Consider the following 19,458-nt stretch of genomic DNA (forward strand, 5'->3'; position numbering starts at 1 on the left):
CGTGACGCAGTTAAAATTGATTCAAGCTCATCAAACTTCATTTCTGTGTCTTATATATTTTGGAAGAGATTATTGTCATAGTTTCTGGTCAACTTGTTGTGTTCCTACCGGAGAGGTGAGTGTGGAACACAGACCGGAAGCGGCTGGGCAAAACGGGGAGTTGTTGAACAGCCATTGCAGTGTCGTGGCTTAGTAACAAAACACGAAAGAACGAAGAAGACCGACACTTAAAGCTTTCTTTTGTCTTCAGGACCAATTTTAATGGTTATAAAAGTGTACAGACTAGGTGAATTTATCTACACATAGCGAGCGGGTAAGTCTGTCCATGTATTTGCAACGATGGGATCTACGCCTTAACCCTCGGTGTGAGAGCTGACGCTCAAAAGCTCTCACAGCTAGCGAGTTGTCATGGGGGCTAATGGAGGGACGCTAGCGCTGCTAACCCTGAGCTGTACGGCGTAATATACGACCCCGGATAACCATACAGCTGAATAACGTCACATGTAATATACATTTAGAACAGAATCTCACCGTTTGATTAATCCAAATGTATGTAGTATTCCAGTGTGTATTTTAACCAAAGGGTTAGCTACCGTAGCATCGCTAGCAGTGCTACGTAGTATCGGGACGTGACACGTAGCTAGAAGGTTCAAGTTAGCGACCCTGTTAGACGGCCTCACCTTAATGTTTGAGGATAATTGATCTACACGGGCTTTATTATAGAATTCGAATGTGTTTCAGAGTTCACGAAAGCTCCCTTTATGTGCAGTAAAGGGAACTAGCGATGACAACGCGACTACCGGCTGTAATGTCACTGGTTTGACAGTAGAATCATCTGGTATATGCATAGCTGTCCCCATATGTGGCCTTTAGCATTTTGTGTATTTAAATATGTCGACTTTTACTGCACACGTTTAGTTTTTAATACAGCTCTACGAATAAACCCTATACATAAGAAATTATTTAAGAAAAAAAAAAAACTGGACTACAAGGGCTGTTGTCCTTTTATTTATAGTTATATCTTTGATTATATAAGCCTATTGTGTAGATTGACTGGGGCATCATATGATGTGGATGGGAGATCATTCTTTCTCAGAATATAGACCCTGACCCTATTTTCAGTTTAATAATGACTGAAAATCGTAATATTACTCGTTGGAACCTACCTATGTCTAAGTCACTGGACCATGAAAACTATTTTGCTCTCTACACTCTGTTGGTAACCGGTTTGTTGTGTTGAATATCTGTTCTCTTGAATTCTTATTACAATTCCCACCTTTTGACAATTTAAAACGTCTATGATCATCTCACTTGTGAGTCAATAGTTATGGAAGGCACAATCAAACCATAATCTTCTTGTTTATTGTGCTCCCAATACCCAGGCCAGTTGGGCAACTTTAAAGTAATATGTTGACATAAGGTGCTATGTCCGGTGCCGTAGTCTAGTGCGAGCGCCTGTTGGTAGACAAGAGACTGGTTGAACGTGGATGTCGGTGCCCATCTCGCCAGCATATGCAGCTGACTTGGCTGCTTCACAAGTTCATATGTTTGAGTCTCAGCCTCTTATGCCGGCCCACTCTTTCACAGCAGTCATTCTGGGAAGGAGGGGGGAAGCGATGGGAGACAGGAGCCTATCTCCTGCTGACGTGTAGCTCAGCTGGGTTTTGCATGGCTTTCACCTTTGCCTGCTGTACTCTTTAGTCCCTGACTTGTTTGCATGTTACTCAACATGACCCCACACTGCTCTTCACTTGTGGGTTTCAGATGTCAGTATGTAAGGAAAGAATAGAGGAAGCTTACATACAATTAGGCAGGGGACTGGTTGGTTGTCCCTTGTTACAAACATATTTTTGTTTGGCAGCCAAATGTTTTTGTGGATTAAAAGTTTTTTTTATAATCTTTCACAGATAAACAGTGATTATCAAACTGTATCAATGAATTAGTTGTCAAATTCTGAAATGTTTAAGCCCTAGTGCTAAGAGTTGTGAATGGTTTTATTTTAAATGGTGTTGAAAACACAGATCTCTGATTGCTTATGGGAGGTATGTGAAGCCTATCTGATAATCATCCTTGCTCTGAAACTCCTGTCCAAAGAGCCACACTGATGCAAGATAATCACTGGCTGCATGTTCTTGTAGAATTCCATTGTTTTTATCACAAGTTGATTGAAATTCACTCATGGTTCTTATGGTAGAGCATTATCTCTTGTCAGAACTCCTTGATTGGCGTTAACTAGTCCTGGGGAGATGGTCCCAGTTTGGGACATTAAAATAGAGTATACCTCTAGACCCTCCAGTCATCTTGTTCTGTCAATCTCAAGGTGTTAACCTCCCATGTTGTGTAGGCAACACAGAATTTCTAATCTTCCAATCAGACCCCAGTTATATTATGACCCACCTTGTTGTGTAAAGTGATCCTGACTAATGTTCAAATGATGAGTCACAACCCAAGCACTTATCTATAGAGCTGCATATCATTTTATTTGGTTGGTAATCTGGTAACAAGTACTCCTGACAGTACTACTCACTGAGTTGCTGTACTGAGACTGTTTTTGTAGTGGCCCAGACCATTGTAAGTTCTAGCTTTATGTACTACAATTTATTCCTACGATTGTTTTTGATAGTATTTTTGTGATTCATTTAGTTTTTTCTTCTCCCCTGCAGGATTCGACAGCTTTGGATATGTCATTCATATTTGATTGGATTTATAGTGGTTTCAGCAGTGTACTGCAGTTTCTAGGTGAGTACAGACACACACACACTTGTCCTGTTCCTCTGGGTGGCAATGTATTCACGTTTAAAAGCATTTTGGTTGATTAATTGTCTTTTGTTTTAGCAACTGCAATGTCATAAGGTCAAACGATCGTTTGGCCAGAAACTTATAGTATACAGCCATGGTTCATGGCACAATTCATTTGCAGCATTTCTCCTTATGACGCTCCTGCGCAATGAGGGTTCTAAGAACGTATCCCAAAAGGGTTGTGGCCATTGGGAAACCTTTTCAACTTTTAGTAGAACGATTTTTTTGATCCGGCAGAGCAGTGAATGAGTTTTAAATTCACTTCAGTAACCCGAGACGTTCTAAAGGGGGCTGTCCCTGTGAAGAGCTTTGTATGAGGTTTTCCAAGATTTCTTTGTTGCAAAGATTCTGCAAGTGTTTTGCTTTTGCCCTCCTGCCAGGAATCGTAACAATGACAATATAGCTCTTTGGTCTTTCAATGTGCGTCAGAGGGTACAGAGTTATGGTCAAAATAGCAGGATATTGCCAAACAAAATGTCTGATCACAAAGAGCGATGTGCTATAATGCTATGATTCCTATGAGTGACAGGGGCACTCTTTGGTAGAACACGATGAAGTGATTTGGACATTAGATTGGTTAGAGATGTTTTTGTGAAGCTTGTTTAGTATGGTCTATTAACTTTTACGGCTTCATCTCTGAAGCGTCTCCACCAAAAAAGTTTAGCTTTTAAATGTAGCATTTTTTTTGGCTACTTTCTAAAGAGACAAACCTAATTCCACATGAAGATGGAAGGACTGGCGGCCCTGGGCCCCGAATCGCCTGTTGAGTCTGTTCTTTGTATGTTTTTATCTAGAACACTAAGTTTACGTGTGCTCGCATTACTCTTGCCCGGCCCGTCGATAAAATGGCACACCTGACCTAACGATGCGTTGATCAAAAAAAGCCTAAACCACATTGAATGTGTCAGGAATTTGAAAACTCCCCAATCTAAGCCATGACATCCCGGTTCTCTCATGTTACCGCATGGCCATAGACCTCTCTCTGCCTCAGGAAACGGGTGTTTTGTGCATACATGTCGATGAGAGTGCAGAGCCGCTTCTCCGGCTCTCCCTGTCCGACGGGTCGCTGCCTTGTTATCCAGTGAGCCGTCATCGCCGGCAATCCCTGAGTCAGCCAACTTGTGTCATACGTGGACTGCTGCAGTTTCACATGAGAGCAAAGGGCGTCTGGGTGGCATCGCTTCCTCTTTTGAAGCACTTGCTAAGGCTCATTATTTGACTTCCTCACATAACTGTATTAAGAGGGGATGACTTTAAGATTATCAAATAAGATACCTCACTCCAAATGTCCATATTCTTCAACATAACGATCCTCTATTAGACAGTTTGGATTTTGAATTCATAAGTACACTTGATATGAATTGCTGTTGTTTAAAAATGCTCATAATCATGTATATTTCCCAGATGGCTCAGTCCTAGTTCGGTACTAAGCCTTTTGGCTAGCTAACAATTCAATAAAGAAATAAAGTCAAAGTCAGAGCGAAATATACAAGTTATTATTTTTCTATTGAAGCTGCCTCTGCAGTATAACTATTAAATGCCACTATGCTTCAAGGTTTTTGTGTTAGAATGATCACGTTATTCTGTAAACTGAACCCTATCACAATGTTGAAAGCATATATCTAGTGACGAGGTGTCCCGAAAGCAAAACATCTCATTCTTATGTCTTGAATTTCTCTTTGTTTGCCAAGAATATGTTTCTGCCAAAACTGTAGCATGGCTTCGTCAAGGACATCACTGTCACAATTTTAATTTTATTGATGGATAAGCCAGTCTTTCTAGCGCTTACTGCCTTGAGCGTAATTGTGTTTTCTTTCGAACCCTTAAACACTGTTCCTGGGAACGTTCTTTTGGAACTGGTTTCAATCTGGATCTAAAACCCTTTTTGTTTTTTTATAACACTGCCATGTAATGCACATTTCATTTTTTTTTATAGGACTGTATAAGAAATCTGGCAAGTTAGTATTTCTTGGCCTGGACAATGCTGGCAAGACAACGCTCCTGCACATGCTCAAAGATGACCGACTGGGACAACATGTGCCAACCTTGCATCCAAGTGAGTACATAATCACACGCGCAGGCTCTTAGACTGATGTTTTTCTTGTTTATGGCCAATCTTCTATTGTGGTGATCCAATACGATATGGACTCATGGTTACGCCACAAGTACACTGCACCAACGCTCTGTTCTGCCTGACGATAACCGATGAGCTGAGAAATATATATTTGGTTTGGTATGGGGACATCTCTACTCTAATGTTGAATCCCTAAAATAATTATTTGACTGTTATCCCCCGACCCCCCCCTTCCATTAATCTCCATGAGAGGTCATCAAAGTGTACTCCTCTTTAGAGGTTTGAGGGTATAAGTCAGTCTTCCTTTGATGGTTAGCTCCATATTCAAGTAAACCCGCCACATAAATGTCCAGGGTTAGAGCCTTTTCCCAGGGGTGTAACAATGTACAGTTCCATACCAACCTGAGTGGTAGGTGGGGTGTCAGGCCAAGGGTCAAGCTGTGTATTCTCATCACGGACGGATACATACAAGCTAAGCTGTCGGTGCTCGTGTGTGTGGGTGATGTGACGAACGATGTGACGATCTGATGGTATTATTTAATAGTCCCTGTCCCTCCAGCACCTTGACAGCCAGTTATTGTATACCACAGCTACGGTCAATACATGTGTCATCGTAATAACATCATGGAATGGACCGGAATGTAATTAGGGAATTGTTTTAAGAAATTGGTGATTGTTGAACAGGCGAATGGAGTTTGTGTTCTTATTGGCTCTTGTGAACCAGCTGGCAGAGGCAGCTGCAGACTGCTGCTCTCTACGCTAATGTCTGTCCACCAAAAAATAAGGTCTGATGAAATCTCACCATGCACCAATACAAGGATGCCTTGCCCGCTAGACCCTGGTTGCTTTTCGTTTTGGTCAATATATTTTCTAGCACCCTTACCATTTATTTGTCAACATCGATCATCTGTCTTAAAAATGCATTTGATTAGTTTTTTACATTATGGAATATGCTTTCTTTTTGTGACCATTCGTTATTCAATCGTACACATGCTCTCATAGCCATCCCCTGACAGGGATGTATCTTGGATATTGTTTCTTATCGTTACTTTTTTTTTTACTCAAGCTTGACGAAGTTCCCTGTTGTGATTGTGATAAAGGGCTATGCAAATACACTTGACATGGCAGCTTCAAGTATTTCATAACACCTGATCATCACCAAGTTTGAACTAAAGTAACCATGCTCCCGTGTTTTCCCATCAGCGTCTGAAGAGCTGACGATCGCTGGCATGACCTTCACCACCTTCGACCTGGGAGGCCATGCACAAGGTGGGTGTCTGTGAAAGCAGGACAATTTAATTTGTGAGATGATTTTGGATGCTGTACAGAGACTTCCACCTGTTTATGATAAATAAGTATCTGTATTCATGTCATCATGTGTAATCTGCATACATAAAAAAATGTAACTAACATGAGGTGATTCACCTGCTCGGCCTTTTTGTGTCCCCAGCTCGCAGAGTGTGGAAGAACTACCTTCCCGCCATCAACGGCATCGTGTTCCTCGTGGACTGTGCAGACTTGCCAAGATTGGGTGAATCCAAAACAGAATTAGACGTGAGTACCTGCTATACTGACCGACACACTTTCTTAGGATGGTTTCAGGACATCACGTAGAGAAAGAAATGGTAAAAAATAAAAGTTATAAAACGTGAGTCTTTTCTCTATAATAATTAGATAAGATACATTCATTAGGCTATATTAAAGGGGACATATTACACCAGGTGTGAGTGTGATTAGCCATTTCAAGACGGATAGATGAGCAACGTTTGCCACAGTCCACTGGGTAGTCTGGTAGACTGATCTATCCAGCACACATCTAGGTGGACACGCCCACCTGTGTTGTCTGAAGCTGCACAATTTCACAACGGCTTGTAATGGCTAATCACACTCACACCTGGTGGTATAATATGTCCCCTTTAAACATAAGTATGCTACCATTTATTGACCCTTTTACGAGGGCACTTGACTGAGAGTGTGTGTGTAAAGTTCTCAAATGATTTCATCCTGTGTGCGAACACAGTTCTTGTTGTAACGTGATTCTTGCTTTCACACGAGTAAGTGATGATCTGATGGAATTGAAACCGTTATGTTGGTTTTAATATGGGTAGTTTAATATTGGTCATAGGAAAACTGTTGTCGGAATGTGATGCTTGAAACAGTGTGGTTCCTCCAGGTCATCTCGGAGTCGTGATGCACTGATTGATTGGCCAGCATTACATGCCCATATATGGCTTGAACATGTGATCAGGGATTAGCTGATTAAGCGGTTTTTTGTTTTTTATTTATGTTTGCGCTAAAAAGAGTAGGCTAACACTTTAAATTTTACATTATTACCACATCTCCATGTCAGTTGAAACTATTGAAATATAACCTCATGGGTCAAGGCTTCTCCCCATGAATTCCTTCTGCTTCATGTGAAGCTAGCTGGCTTCCACATTGTTTTAATGGGAGACGAGTGACTCTTTGGAGACGCCATAGGGAAAGAAGAATGCAGCCATAGTGCTTGCAAGTTCCACATATTTGCTCCAACGTGAAGCCATGGCCTCCTTGAACCCTACACTATGTAACAGTGTTCAGCCCCAGGGCTGAGCTCGTGAGTGAAGCCGTGGACAGCGCTCCTAATGGGCGCGGATGGCACAAAGACTCTGTGTTTCACCATGCAGTCTGTCCTCATCAGGAGGCTCAGGCCTGGTTAGGCTGTGTTTCTAAATGAGAAACTCTATACGCTTCCTTTGCATAATGGTAACTACGTTTAATACTTGAACTGTAGTTTTGGCAAAATGCATTCGTCCTATTTGGTGTTATTTGCCGCTCGATTGTCAGTAGTCCCAAACGAGCGCGGTCCTTTTACAGTGTGGTCATGTAACACACTGCCCTTCCGTACCCCCAGGCACTTATGACGGACGAGACCATTGGAAACGTGCCTATCCTGATCCTGGGCAACAAGATTGACAGACAAGAAGCCGTCAGTGAGGAGAAGCTGAGGGAGCTGTTTGGACTGTATGGACAGACAACGGGCAAGGTGAGTTAGAGGGGCCGCAGCGGGGGGGGGGGGGGGGTAGCCCTCTGATTCAGTTTGTGAGCGATGGGCTCGGATTGTGGAGATGGGAGTGCACCCCACTGTGCACCCACCCGCTCCAAAGGGGTCCGTTACTACGCTGGCTGTCATCCAGCGAAGCGGTTTAGATGTCAGTTCAGTTTTGTGGAAAAACTGGAAGAATTCCACGTTAGCGGGGCTGGCTGTTGGCTAGAGCACTAGCACCCATGGGTCACATCTTGGGTTTAACCGCCGGGTGTCCGAACGTATAGACCTTGAAATAACCCCAGCCAACGACATCAACAGTAACAGCTGCTCAGATCCAGCTGCTTTGAGTAGAGGGATCTAGCTTTTGCTTTGCCGGTTCACCCCCATGTTGGCTGCCGTCATGTGAATTAAGAAATGAATCCATGCATTCATATAATTGTCTTAATGTATGACGAAAATATGACTATATTGAGGTAATGCTTTTCAAAAATACTTCTGATAACCTATTAAACTGGACCGAAAAGCTTCAGAGGGATGCAAAGTAAATCTTCCATTACAGTGACGGTGACGATGTGTGTGTGTGTGTGTGTGTGTCTCGCAGGGCAACGTCCCCATGAAGGAGCTGAACACGAGACCACTGGAGGTGTTCATGTGCAGCGTGCTGAAGCGCCAGGGCTACGGAGAGGGCTTCCGCTGGCTCTCCCAGTACATCGACTAAAGGGCCCCCCCCCCCCCCCCCCCAACAACACGACCAAGGACCGCCCGCTGCTGCAGCCACCCCCCCACCACTACGGGGAGGGGGAGGGGGAGGCGCCTGACCCACCAGCCGCCCCTGCCGTTGCCACCAAGTACCATAGCCAGCCCACCACCCCGACCCCCCTCAACCACGCCCATGTTCGGTTAGAAACATCTGCCTCCAGCTGCCGAGAGAACGCAGTACAACCTGAACCCAATAGACTTTTATTGGTCGAACATTTGGTTACACACACACACACACACACACACACATACACACAGGTACAGACACACAATCACACACACAGACTGACACGCATACACCCACAAACACCAACTCACACATTCTCGCACTTGCGCACGCACACGTTTACTTATTTATCTCTCGTTAATCTCCTGTTCATATTTTTTTTTTTTCTCTTTTCAAAGCGGTCAAATTAATATGGATTGTGCAGCAGAGGCGTTTCCATTCACAGGCTTGAAATCTTTATACTAATCCATTCCCAGTTTCTTTCTGCCTTGTCCCATTCCGCTATCCGTTGAGTGTGTTGATGAAATGCATCAGACCCTGTCAATCAATTCCATGGCTCCATTGGTAAAGCAGTGTTCCCTCCCACCTTCCGTCTCATGGCCCCGGCTCCCCACCATCAGTTTGAGCAGCGAGGAAGAGCAGTGTCGTTGTATACATCGCAATACACTTTTTTAAACCGGAAAGAAATATGTGCAGATACTTGACCCAGTATTTAATTGTCGGTCCTAAATCTTTTTTTTTATTTTTTTTTTTGCAGAACATTTTTTTTATTTTGTATCACCTGTTCAATAAACATAAAAAAAACTTTATGTGGCCACCTCTATAGCTTGCACCCTAAAGATGTGTATGTGTGGCTGTTATTTTACTGAAATAGAGGCGTCCATTTATCTCAATGTATTGAAAATAAGGACTTTAGGGTTTTCTTGTCAGGGTAGCTGAAGGTTGGGTATTTTCATTATGTTAAAGTTTTCTATACTTTTAGGCACAGGGCATTGAGTGGCTCCAAGCATCTTGATGGCCTTCATATTTGCTTAGACTGTATGCATTTACGTAAGAGATTTTAAATACAAAAAACTATCATTGGCTATCACAATTTTTTTACCTTTTTCAAGGTTTAAAATTGAATATTTATACAGCACAAACTGTGATCAGGCTAAAATATAAGGAGCTGGCAACTTGATTATGATGACATGCAGTAAGATACAGTGAAGAACAAGTCAGTCCTTAGCTCCCCCTAGAGGTGAGTATTGGACAGCACCAACGACTTCCCCAGAGCAGCCTCTACCGCTGGGCCAGAGACACGCTACGAAGGGACCACATTATATATATATGAAGTGTACTGAAATAACGTACATGGATATTATATAGATAGACATATATTTTTTTCTTTAATAAGCGATATCCCTTAATCTATGTGCATTACCAGAATCTATTATGCATGCCTTCTGTAGGGTTTTGAATACCAATATTCCAGTACAACACAAGGAGAGCAGATGCCAAAATATGTTAAACAATGTTAACTAATTGGAGATGTGTCCGTCTTTTGTTTTAAGATTTTTAAAGGAAACATAATGGAATGACGATTAAGAAATACACTTTTTTTTGCTTTTTGTTCCCATCCCTGTGTCTCTATTAGTCCCCTATGACATCTTAATGAGCTGTTCCAACAGAAGGGGACTTGCTGTTTGCATCATTAAAACAATATTGTAATAAATGTTTGCAATGAATATCAGGCTGGACACGAACGTGAATGGTTTGCTTCTTTTCTTTCTTTTCTTCTTGCAGTCGTCACATTAAGACCTACATGGTGACCATTTAGCATGGATTGTGTAACTTGTAAACCATTGATACATTTAATCCACCAAGGGAACAAATGCATCCAAAGCAGGAATGTCATCCACGAGCAGATGCCCAATATCAGTGATCAATAAAATAACGTGGGTTATGGTCATCTTAGGAATCCGGTTGATGGGTAATTTTAATTTTCGCTCTAAGACAAAGTAGACATCAACACATGTTTACTGGGTACCTTGCTCATTTGGTTTGCCTACATAACTACAACCAAATTGTATTTCAGTCTGGTCGAGACACAAAGAGGAAAAATTACCTAACTCATCAATGTATTTGGGGTTGAACCACTGCTCTCCACTTATCTCTTTCCCACTTTGGCAGTGGGACGTTTGTTTTCCATCTCCGTTTTGCGTACCTTGTAACCCATATAATTTGCATACACACTAGGCTACAACCAAATGAAGATCCAAATGATCTATTCAAAGCCAGGTCACTGACTACCTGGCTGAAAAAAAAGCAGAAAGATAATCAGATCATGTTATTGTGGTCCTCACCAATAGATTTGTTTACTTAAAAAAAGGTGAGGCTGGGTGAGGCTGCACACCTGCTGTGCATTGAGTGATCAGGTTAAACCAGCCCTAACCACACACACTAGGTTCCTAAATGGCAGCTTGGATCACCTTCACCATCATGTGCTTTTACATGGGACAGCTAGATCGGAATAGGCCTTATACCGATTTTACTACTCGAACGGACCGTGTCAATTATCCTAACATACATGGTTATAGAGCCACTTCTGGTTGACCTCTATGTCCCAGCAACAACAAACTCAGGGAGCATTCGAGAAAGGTGTTTTCAGTAGACAGCTTTCAGTTCTCTTCGGGTCCCGAATCTTATTTAAAAAAAAAAAAGAATTAATAATCAACTTCTTTTTTTTTTGTGCTTGCTTTAGAAACAAACATGGGGAGTCCAGGGGCATCTCAAAGTAGCCTAGTCCTTCTGATAGTCCTTCCGGCGAGAGAATAAATGATTCAAAAACATAACCAGACTGTTTAACACCTCAAGTGAATTAACCTATTCTATCTCCAGTCATGTATATATATATATATATACATATATATATATATATATATATATATATGTAAGGTCTGTCTCACTTGTATTCATTTTACTCTTCAATGGAACTTTAGATGTCTGGGGATAAGCAGCACAGCAGTCTGGAAGCTATTTATTAAAGCTATAATAAACTGTGTATTTTGTATATTTATGCAAAGCATTCTGAAAAAAAAATTGGCCTTTTTCCTTTCCCTATGGGCTAAGCCCCGGATATTTCAGAAAACTCCCCTGACATGGACCCGAGATGAACTGAGCTGTCCCGCATATGGCAACAGTCCCTTTCTCCTCCATGTAGCGTTTCAATCTGGACTTCAGAGGGTCAAAGCCAAAGTTCCTTTCCCCCCAATTCCTTATCCACCATGACCGAGATAACCCCCACTACAAGTCTTTGTTGTGGAAGTACCAGGGAGTTGGAGAACCCGACGCAGTCTTTAAGATTCATGGATAATATCAGAAAGTATCCCGTAGGGATCGGACTATCATCGAGTTATCTAGGTGTTCTTATCCGATCTCGCGTTTCCGTTCGGTCCGAGTTAGATCGGGTAAAGGTGTCTAGGCCTACATGCATTTTAAAAGTCTGCTTAAGGTCTTATTCAAATTCTTTATCCGAAAATGACTGCATGTAAACGCACAGTTTGTCTTTCAAACTCTATAATAAATGGGTTTCCAAAACTCACCACCCTGCGTCCTTGTTCTGGAGGAGCCCAAAAGAAGCCACAGAGGTGTGTGGGTTCAGCAGCCACTTGGCTGATGTGAAGCATGGTCATTGTGGCACCTGCATTAACACTGCAGACATGGCCGTCTTTAGAAAGCCGAAACTAAACATTTAATATACCCCTGTAAACATTTCAAAATGCACAAGGCCAAAAATATAACGTGTTGACACAACATATTGCTTTTATAGTCAATTCCTTTGGATGGCAGCAGAGTCTTCCTCTAAGAAGTATTCATATATATGGTTGACATATTGTGATAAATTAAGCCAAATGAAAATGTATGTCCACTAGGTGGCAAATACTTTAAATTGAAAATCCACATTCACACCCTTAGTCAAATAGGAATGTGAGGCAAACAATGTTACCGTCTCTTGCATTGAAGTTCCTCATTCGGGATGAGGCCAGTGTGTAGGCCTATGGGGTGCCGTTTGTAAACATTTGCTCTCAAAAACGTGCTTCACTTCAAGATTTAGTTTTACTACATTTTTACTATTTTTCCCTGATTCAGCAATTAAACACCCCTGGAAGCGCTTTAACAATTGTTGGTATTGATTTTATTAGCCTAGGTAAATTATTAATGCCTTTTGGTGAAACAGCCACACTGAACATCGAGAAGAATAGATGTGGCCTACAATAACACAAAATTACATTTACATTGAACATGATCGAAGAAGGCGGAAATATACTCTGAGAATTAAAGCGAGACTAAACGTTGATTAATGACGTGAACATGGGTTAAACACCCCGTAGGCAAAGTGAAGTGAATCCACAGCATGGACGTTAAAAGGATCAGCAATGGCCTAGTGAGGTATGTGTTTGGTTATGGCTGATTGGGTGAAGATGGTTCAAAAACTCAGCATTGAATGCGCTGTTTAATGAGTTAAATAGGAAATTAAAATTCCCCTAATATCGGCTTCTTTTATGACATTTCAGAGTAGTGTTTTATGAAAGTTAGAAAAACAAATTTTACACTAAATGATGATTACAATTATTTTAAATTAGAATCCATACACGTCTACAGTAAGGCAAAGTTGTGACCCTTTTGGCTTCCATAGCCTACATTCCTCCCTGTTAACAGGTATTTTAAAAACGTCTATAAATTACCTGGGCCCCGTTTCTTGATAACGATGGATCCACGCTCGTACGATCATTCTCACGATGGATCTTGCAAACCATCGTAAATTTCTTTGGAGCGTTTCCCGAAACTCCTCTTAACATGAACGCACGTTCACTGCACTCAAGACGTTCGTAGGATTGTAACTGTCTACTGACACGGTGCTGAAATGGGCTCTGTAGGAGTGGGAGGCACAGGAATGTCACAGGAAAATGGGGTTGAAAAGCGTTAAAATATCTCCCCATCAAGGCCAACAGCAGAATAGCATACGAAAAGAATAGACTGCAATAATATGAATGCTAAAGACATTAAAACACAATTGATTAGGCCTAGGCCGATATGTATCACTCCTAATCCTGAATGCAATGTGCATACATTTTTTCACGGCATTTCCCCCCCTGAAATAATTCCATAGGTATTAACAGAAATCTAAAATAGCTTGTGTGACAACAACTACATTTTATCTTAATGTGCTGACTTCTGAAACATGCTTTGCGCAGCAAAGAGAGCCGACTTTATCTGATTCACGGAGAAGGCTTTCTTGGTTCACTGGAGAAGGCGGGGCAGCGCACGGAATGACCTCTTTAGAATAATGTGTATTATTGCATACTCCCGAATGTTTTCATTTTTTTACGAATGAAGACACCCGCATGCAATAGTGAGTTCACGTCTGAGTGTAGACCACACACGCGATTGACTGTCTATGGTCAGGGATGTTCGTTACTGTCTAGACACGGACCAATAAATAGTGAACTTCATCACAGCCTCACCGAAGCGCCTACAGTGCTTGAAGCAAACAATCGCAACAGAAAACGCCTGCAGAAATTCTCCGACACCCGCTGGTCTTAGCATGATGCATGTCTAGTAGCCTATGTCTTCTGTCATTGATCAATATGAGGACATTTTAACCACGATGTTTTATTCTTTTAGGTTTATTATTTGTGTGTGATTGGTTGGAACTGGCATGGCCGTTTGTCATCTATTACTTGAGGTCTGACTTTGACTTGAGACCGCTCCTGGCTAATTTTTGGTCAATGGAATCCAACTTTTTTGTCCATCCCATGTATAGGGGGGGAGGGGTTGTTGAGTCTCTCTCTCTCTCTCTCTCTCTCTCTCTCTCTCTCTCTCTCTCTCTCTCTCTCTCTCTCTCTCTCTCTCTCTCTCCTCTCTCTCTCTCTCTCTCTCTCTCCTCTCTCTCTCTCTCTCTCTCTCTCTCTCTCTCTCTCTCTCTCTCTCTCTCTCTCTCTCTCTCTCTCTCTCTCTCTCTCTCTCTCTCTCTCTCTCTCTCTCTCTCTCTCTCTCTCTCTCTCTCGTGGTGCATAAAGTTTATGCACCACTAGCCTAAGTGGAGTGATCCTTTTGTGGCAGTCATGGTTTCCTCCTCCTTTGGGTTTTTGCAACGGTTCTTGTTCAGGGTGGGGCTGTTATATCTCTTGAATGGAAGTTTGTGGAGCCTTTTGAGACAACAGTAATTTTGCCAAGAAAGGCAAGACACTTGCCTGAAACTACATATATTTGTTATCCTTAGCCTCTGTTCTATAGCCACAGAATATCTGCCACGCACTCAAATTGCAACCAGGAGCAAAGGGTAATTACAAACACACACGTCATTGGGGATGAGCACCCAGCATTACTGCACTGCATTGTTCAATCCAACCCCTCTCTCATTAAGTCTCTGAATAGCTCTCTTCTCAGACCATTCCGACGCTATTATTTCTCTCATATTGCTCACTTTGTGGACCCCCTTAAATCTCTCGCCCTCCTCAAGCATCTCTCACACACCGACGGGAGCAGAGCCAACTGCAGCAGCACAGGCTGCTAGTCGTGGTGTCAGAGAAGAGCGGGCATCTGCTGCTGCGGAGAAATCATGATATCTGCAGCACACACTCATGGAAGTTTGAACAGACACATGAACCTACGCACACAGATACACAAACACATGAATATATCTACAAAAGGGAACAATAACCTTGTTTGTGCACGATATGTCCATGATGCAGACGCATATGTACCACACACACAATTCACAAAATCCTTCATGTACGCAAAAACGGACACCCTTGACTGTTGGTCTGCTTGGCCTACATTTTCCTCTCTAGCAGAAGACACTTAGAATATAAACGTAAACCAGTGAAGAGCTCTGCCAGCAGAAACAAAGAACTACACAACAAGGCAATGTAAGTCAATGGCATAAAATAGTATAATCCAGTTTTATAATACGACGACAATATAAACTGCAAGTGCACCTTGGTGACGTGTACACAACCTCAGACCATTAGCTTAAGTATCATTCCACCAGGGGGCAGGAGAGGAGGGCATTTGACTTGGATGGTCACCTACACTTCTGTTGTACGCCAATCACGAATAAGAGACCTGTGAGTGAGCGTTGTAGTGACGGGATATATTAACCTTCTTTGGCTGATAATGGGTTATTTAAAGCCCTGATTATAAAAAGAAGAACAATTATGAAGCACCCCTATCCCACCACTCTTATTTTGTCAGGTTTAATTAATATGCTCCCTGAGTCGCCCCACCTCATCAGGCTGTATTCAAGGTGTATAGTACGGGACACACAACGGCGAGGCCGATTGCCTGACCCAAGCAGTAACGGGGTTGTGTGGATGACCCGAGGACAGGAAAGTGACGAATGCCTCCTCCCTTCTATAGCAGATGAGGGTTTCACAGCAAATACGCTAAATGCCTCTGATCAGAACACACGGCATTTATCTCCATCTGGAGGCCATGTGGTGCAACTGCGATGTGCAATTGTGTCATTTGCCGTGACCGGTCAATAGAAGGGTCGAATGTCTTGATCAATGGCTTCTCGAGATGTCAACCGGTTTGTGTCATCACGTTCATTTTGTAATTTTTAAGTTGGATTTACTGTTTTTATTTGGAGACTGCCAAACCTCTGACACTAAAACCTGTCATGTTTTGCTTTACTTTATTGGGATCAACTAGTAGGCCTACTCATAAGATGTTGTCCTTTGGCCTTCAGTAGTATAGGGCTCCTCACCGACAATGCAACAGGTCGTATTCACTTTAAAAATCCACTCTTCATTTATGCATTGTAGGCTACCAGGTTCATGGACAAGAACTGTCACAGGTCTCATCTTTATGTTGCTACAAAGAGAACATTCGACTCCTTTTAGATAGGAAATATGTGTACTCAACTTACTTTGGGTATGTTATCTACCAAAAACACCCAAGAAAGAGGCCTAGTCAAAAAATTGTATCAAAAGTAACTATCAAGCCAATAGGCTTCTTCATTATAAGTAAGTGATCATAAGGTAGGCTTTCAGATGAAAAGATACACAGAACAAGACCGTTTGGTACACAGAAAGCACTGCTTTATTGACTGCACTGGGCTGGATTGAACTGGATTGGACACCACCAGATGAGGGCGGGACTTCAGGGGATGAGACAAAGTTTGGGGAGGAAGGGGAGGGAGGATGCAGCCGTCGTTAAGGCAACACAAACAGCATGCAGATACAGTCACAGGAAACATCATTTGTCGTCAGCATCATCATATTGCTCTTTAAAGTTTCGCTTAAACATTGAATTTGTACAAAAAGGAAGAAAATAGGTTTTTCGCACTAATGAAAAATACACTTTTAGTTTTTCCCTCCTACAAAGAAGATTCTAATACAAGAAAATAAATATAGCAAAAAAAGCCCAAAAAATAATTTAAAATAGCTCTTTTTAATATATGTTCGATATTTCTCTTAGCTATTAACAAATGGCACAACATTCTTCGAAACAAAGAATACAGAAGGATGGCCTCCTGCAACATTCATATTATCGTGTTGAAGAAGTGATGCAGAGGGGGGAGGGTCCGGAACACCTTACTGAAGAACGCCTTATCGAAGAACGTCTTACTGAAGAACGCCTAACTAAAGAACGCCTTACCGAAGAACACCTTACCGAAAAACGCCTTACCGAAGAACGCCTTACTGAAGAACGTCTTACTGAAGACCGCTGGAGGCGGAGCCTGTGCCAAGCTTGCTTTTACTCCCAAAAGGAAGCTGATTGATATTGATAAATAGCTCGTAAATAGGACCAATGATATTGAAAATGCATGATTATGACCAAGGATAATGGAAATAGTGCATGAATATGACCAATAGGATAACGAAAAGCAAATACGGTACACTTACAAAAATAAGAGACCTGCTGATAAGAAAACTAGAACAGAATGCAAACTAGCTAAACACGAGCAGTGCATGGTTGTTAAAACAGTTCTAAAGATAGGATCACTACCTAAAACAGGCCACTCCCAGCCTGCAACACTAATAAGATGATCATTCAAGTGCTTACACTCAATCCAACTGAGGAGATCAACAAAATCCAAACGAACAAAACCAATAAAAACGTTTTGGAAGCCAGAACTTCTGGGAACTCTTTAAACCTGAGGAGAGGGACTTGGCAACCGCAGGTCGAGGGAGACATGTCAGAGAGTTTCCTATTAAACGGGACAAACAGCCAGCTCCTCACTGGCCTGACTGGGCCTGGAGGTACTGCAGAGGGAGAGGGAGAGGTGTGTGGTGGTGGAGGGTGGGGGGGGGGGGGGATGGAAAAAGCAGTTGACAACTAGGAAGAAGCAAGATAGAAATGCATGAGAGAGAGAGAGAGAAAGAGAAAAAGAGAGAGACAGACAGAGAGAGGAAGAGATTATGGTGCAGTGTGAGGGAGAATAAATAGTTTGAAAGAATGTTCCAGATCTCTGAAAGAGGGGAGGGAGATTATCTCAGGGAGACGAGAACGCAAGCTGAACACGTTTTAACCGCAATTAGCCATGGAATGGACACAGCGCGCACACACACACACACACACACACACACACACACACACACACACACACACACACACACACACACACACACACACACACACACACACACACACACACACACACACACACACACACACACACACACTGCAGTTTTCCCGATTTATGTAATCAAAGCCTATATTTCCTGGCTGTGCTTGTGAGGTTTGGACACTGGAGTCCGATAAATAAACGGACTCGGAGGAAACAGACACATGTTTGTTCTCCAGTTGAAGGCAGGGAGAGGAAAACAGAGGGGGGCGAACAAGAGGAGGAGGCTCGGGGGAGAAGCAGATGCCAAGGAGAGATCAGTACAGGGGAGAGCAATCAAGCAGAGTGGGAAGGGCAGAGAGAGAGAGAGGGGGACCAATGGGGAGCAGGCTTTACTTCTAATGAACCAACAGGCTAGACGACCCAAGGCCCGGGAAGCTGCTGACCGCCACCACATGTTCACACACACACACACACACACACACACAATGATCACACACACACACACAGACACACACACACACACACAGTACGTGGTCTGCCTCTGGAAGGCAGATTCCAGCAGGCCCTCCCCCTCCGTCTCTCGGCGTGTCTCAACATTAGCATGCTGCGGTTGTTGTTTCTGGACAGATGGTCGCGTGAAGTGGCACAGCAATTAATGCCAATTTCATAAGACACTTCATTTGACTGTTCAAAACACTGGAAGGGGGCCGTCTTCGAGAGGAGAGAGTCTGCACGACTCATGCAATTACAATAACTCTCATTGGCCTTCAACCAAGAGGAACCTCCAGGGTGTGGATGCTGATTGTCGTGATTGGTTGAACCAGCATGGATGGGCGGGGCTCCGGGGGAACTCTTGATGGTTGAGACACCTCTCCACCACCCCCCCGCCCCCCCCCCCCAAATAATGCAAATATGAAGGGAGAGGAAAGGGAGGGAAGTGCCGAACAGAGAACATCTGAAAGCGATAAAGAGCCCAGAGAATGGCACGGAGGGAGCAAAGAAGAGCCTGGTGGAGTTTATATTAGCTTCTTGTTAACTCGACAGTATGGACGGGCTACAAACAGAACACAGGGGAAAGAACAAGCTGTCCTCTCTTCTCTCTCTCTGGCTGCGGTACAGCACCCGCCTCCCCCTCTCTCTGCATCTGTCCTTTCTTAACGCCCTCTCCCTCCTCTTCTTCTGGATGTCTCCTTTCCTCCTCACCCCGTCCCCCCCCTCCCTCCCTCACCCCAGCG

The 19,458-nt window shown here is 42.9% G+C and overlaps 1 protein-coding gene across 2 annotated transcripts; it reads left to right on the forward strand.

The window, feature by feature from the left end:
• The first annotated feature begins 120 nt into the window (after positions 1-120).
• Positions 121-9,125, forward strand: sar1b (secretion associated, Ras related GTPase 1B). Of its 2 annotated transcripts, none has more exons than XM_056593480.1 (7): positions 121-313; positions 2,664-2,739; positions 4,736-4,855; positions 6,077-6,142; positions 6,324-6,427; positions 7,764-7,895; positions 8,500-9,125. In XM_056593480.1, the coding sequence occupies exons 2-7, from the start codon at positions 2,682-2,684 to the stop codon at positions 8,614-8,616; spliced, it is 597 nt and encodes a 198-aa protein (XP_056449455.1). In that variant the 5' UTR covers positions 121-313; positions 2,664-2,681; the 3' UTR covers positions 8,617-9,125. The 2 variants fall into 2 exon arrangements, with proteins under 2 accessions (XP_056449455.1, XP_056449456.1); XM_056593481.1 differs by lacking the exon at positions 121-313 and adding an exon at positions 320-2,571.
• The last annotated feature ends 10,333 nt before the right edge of the window (positions 9,126-19,458 follow it).

This window comes from Gadus chalcogrammus, chromosome 7 (assembly GCF_026213295.1).
Source record: "Gadus chalcogrammus isolate NIFS_2021 chromosome 7, NIFS_Gcha_1.0, whole genome shotgun sequence".
Lineage (NCBI taxonomy): Eukaryota > Metazoa > Chordata > Actinopteri > Gadiformes > Gadidae > Gadus > Gadus chalcogrammus.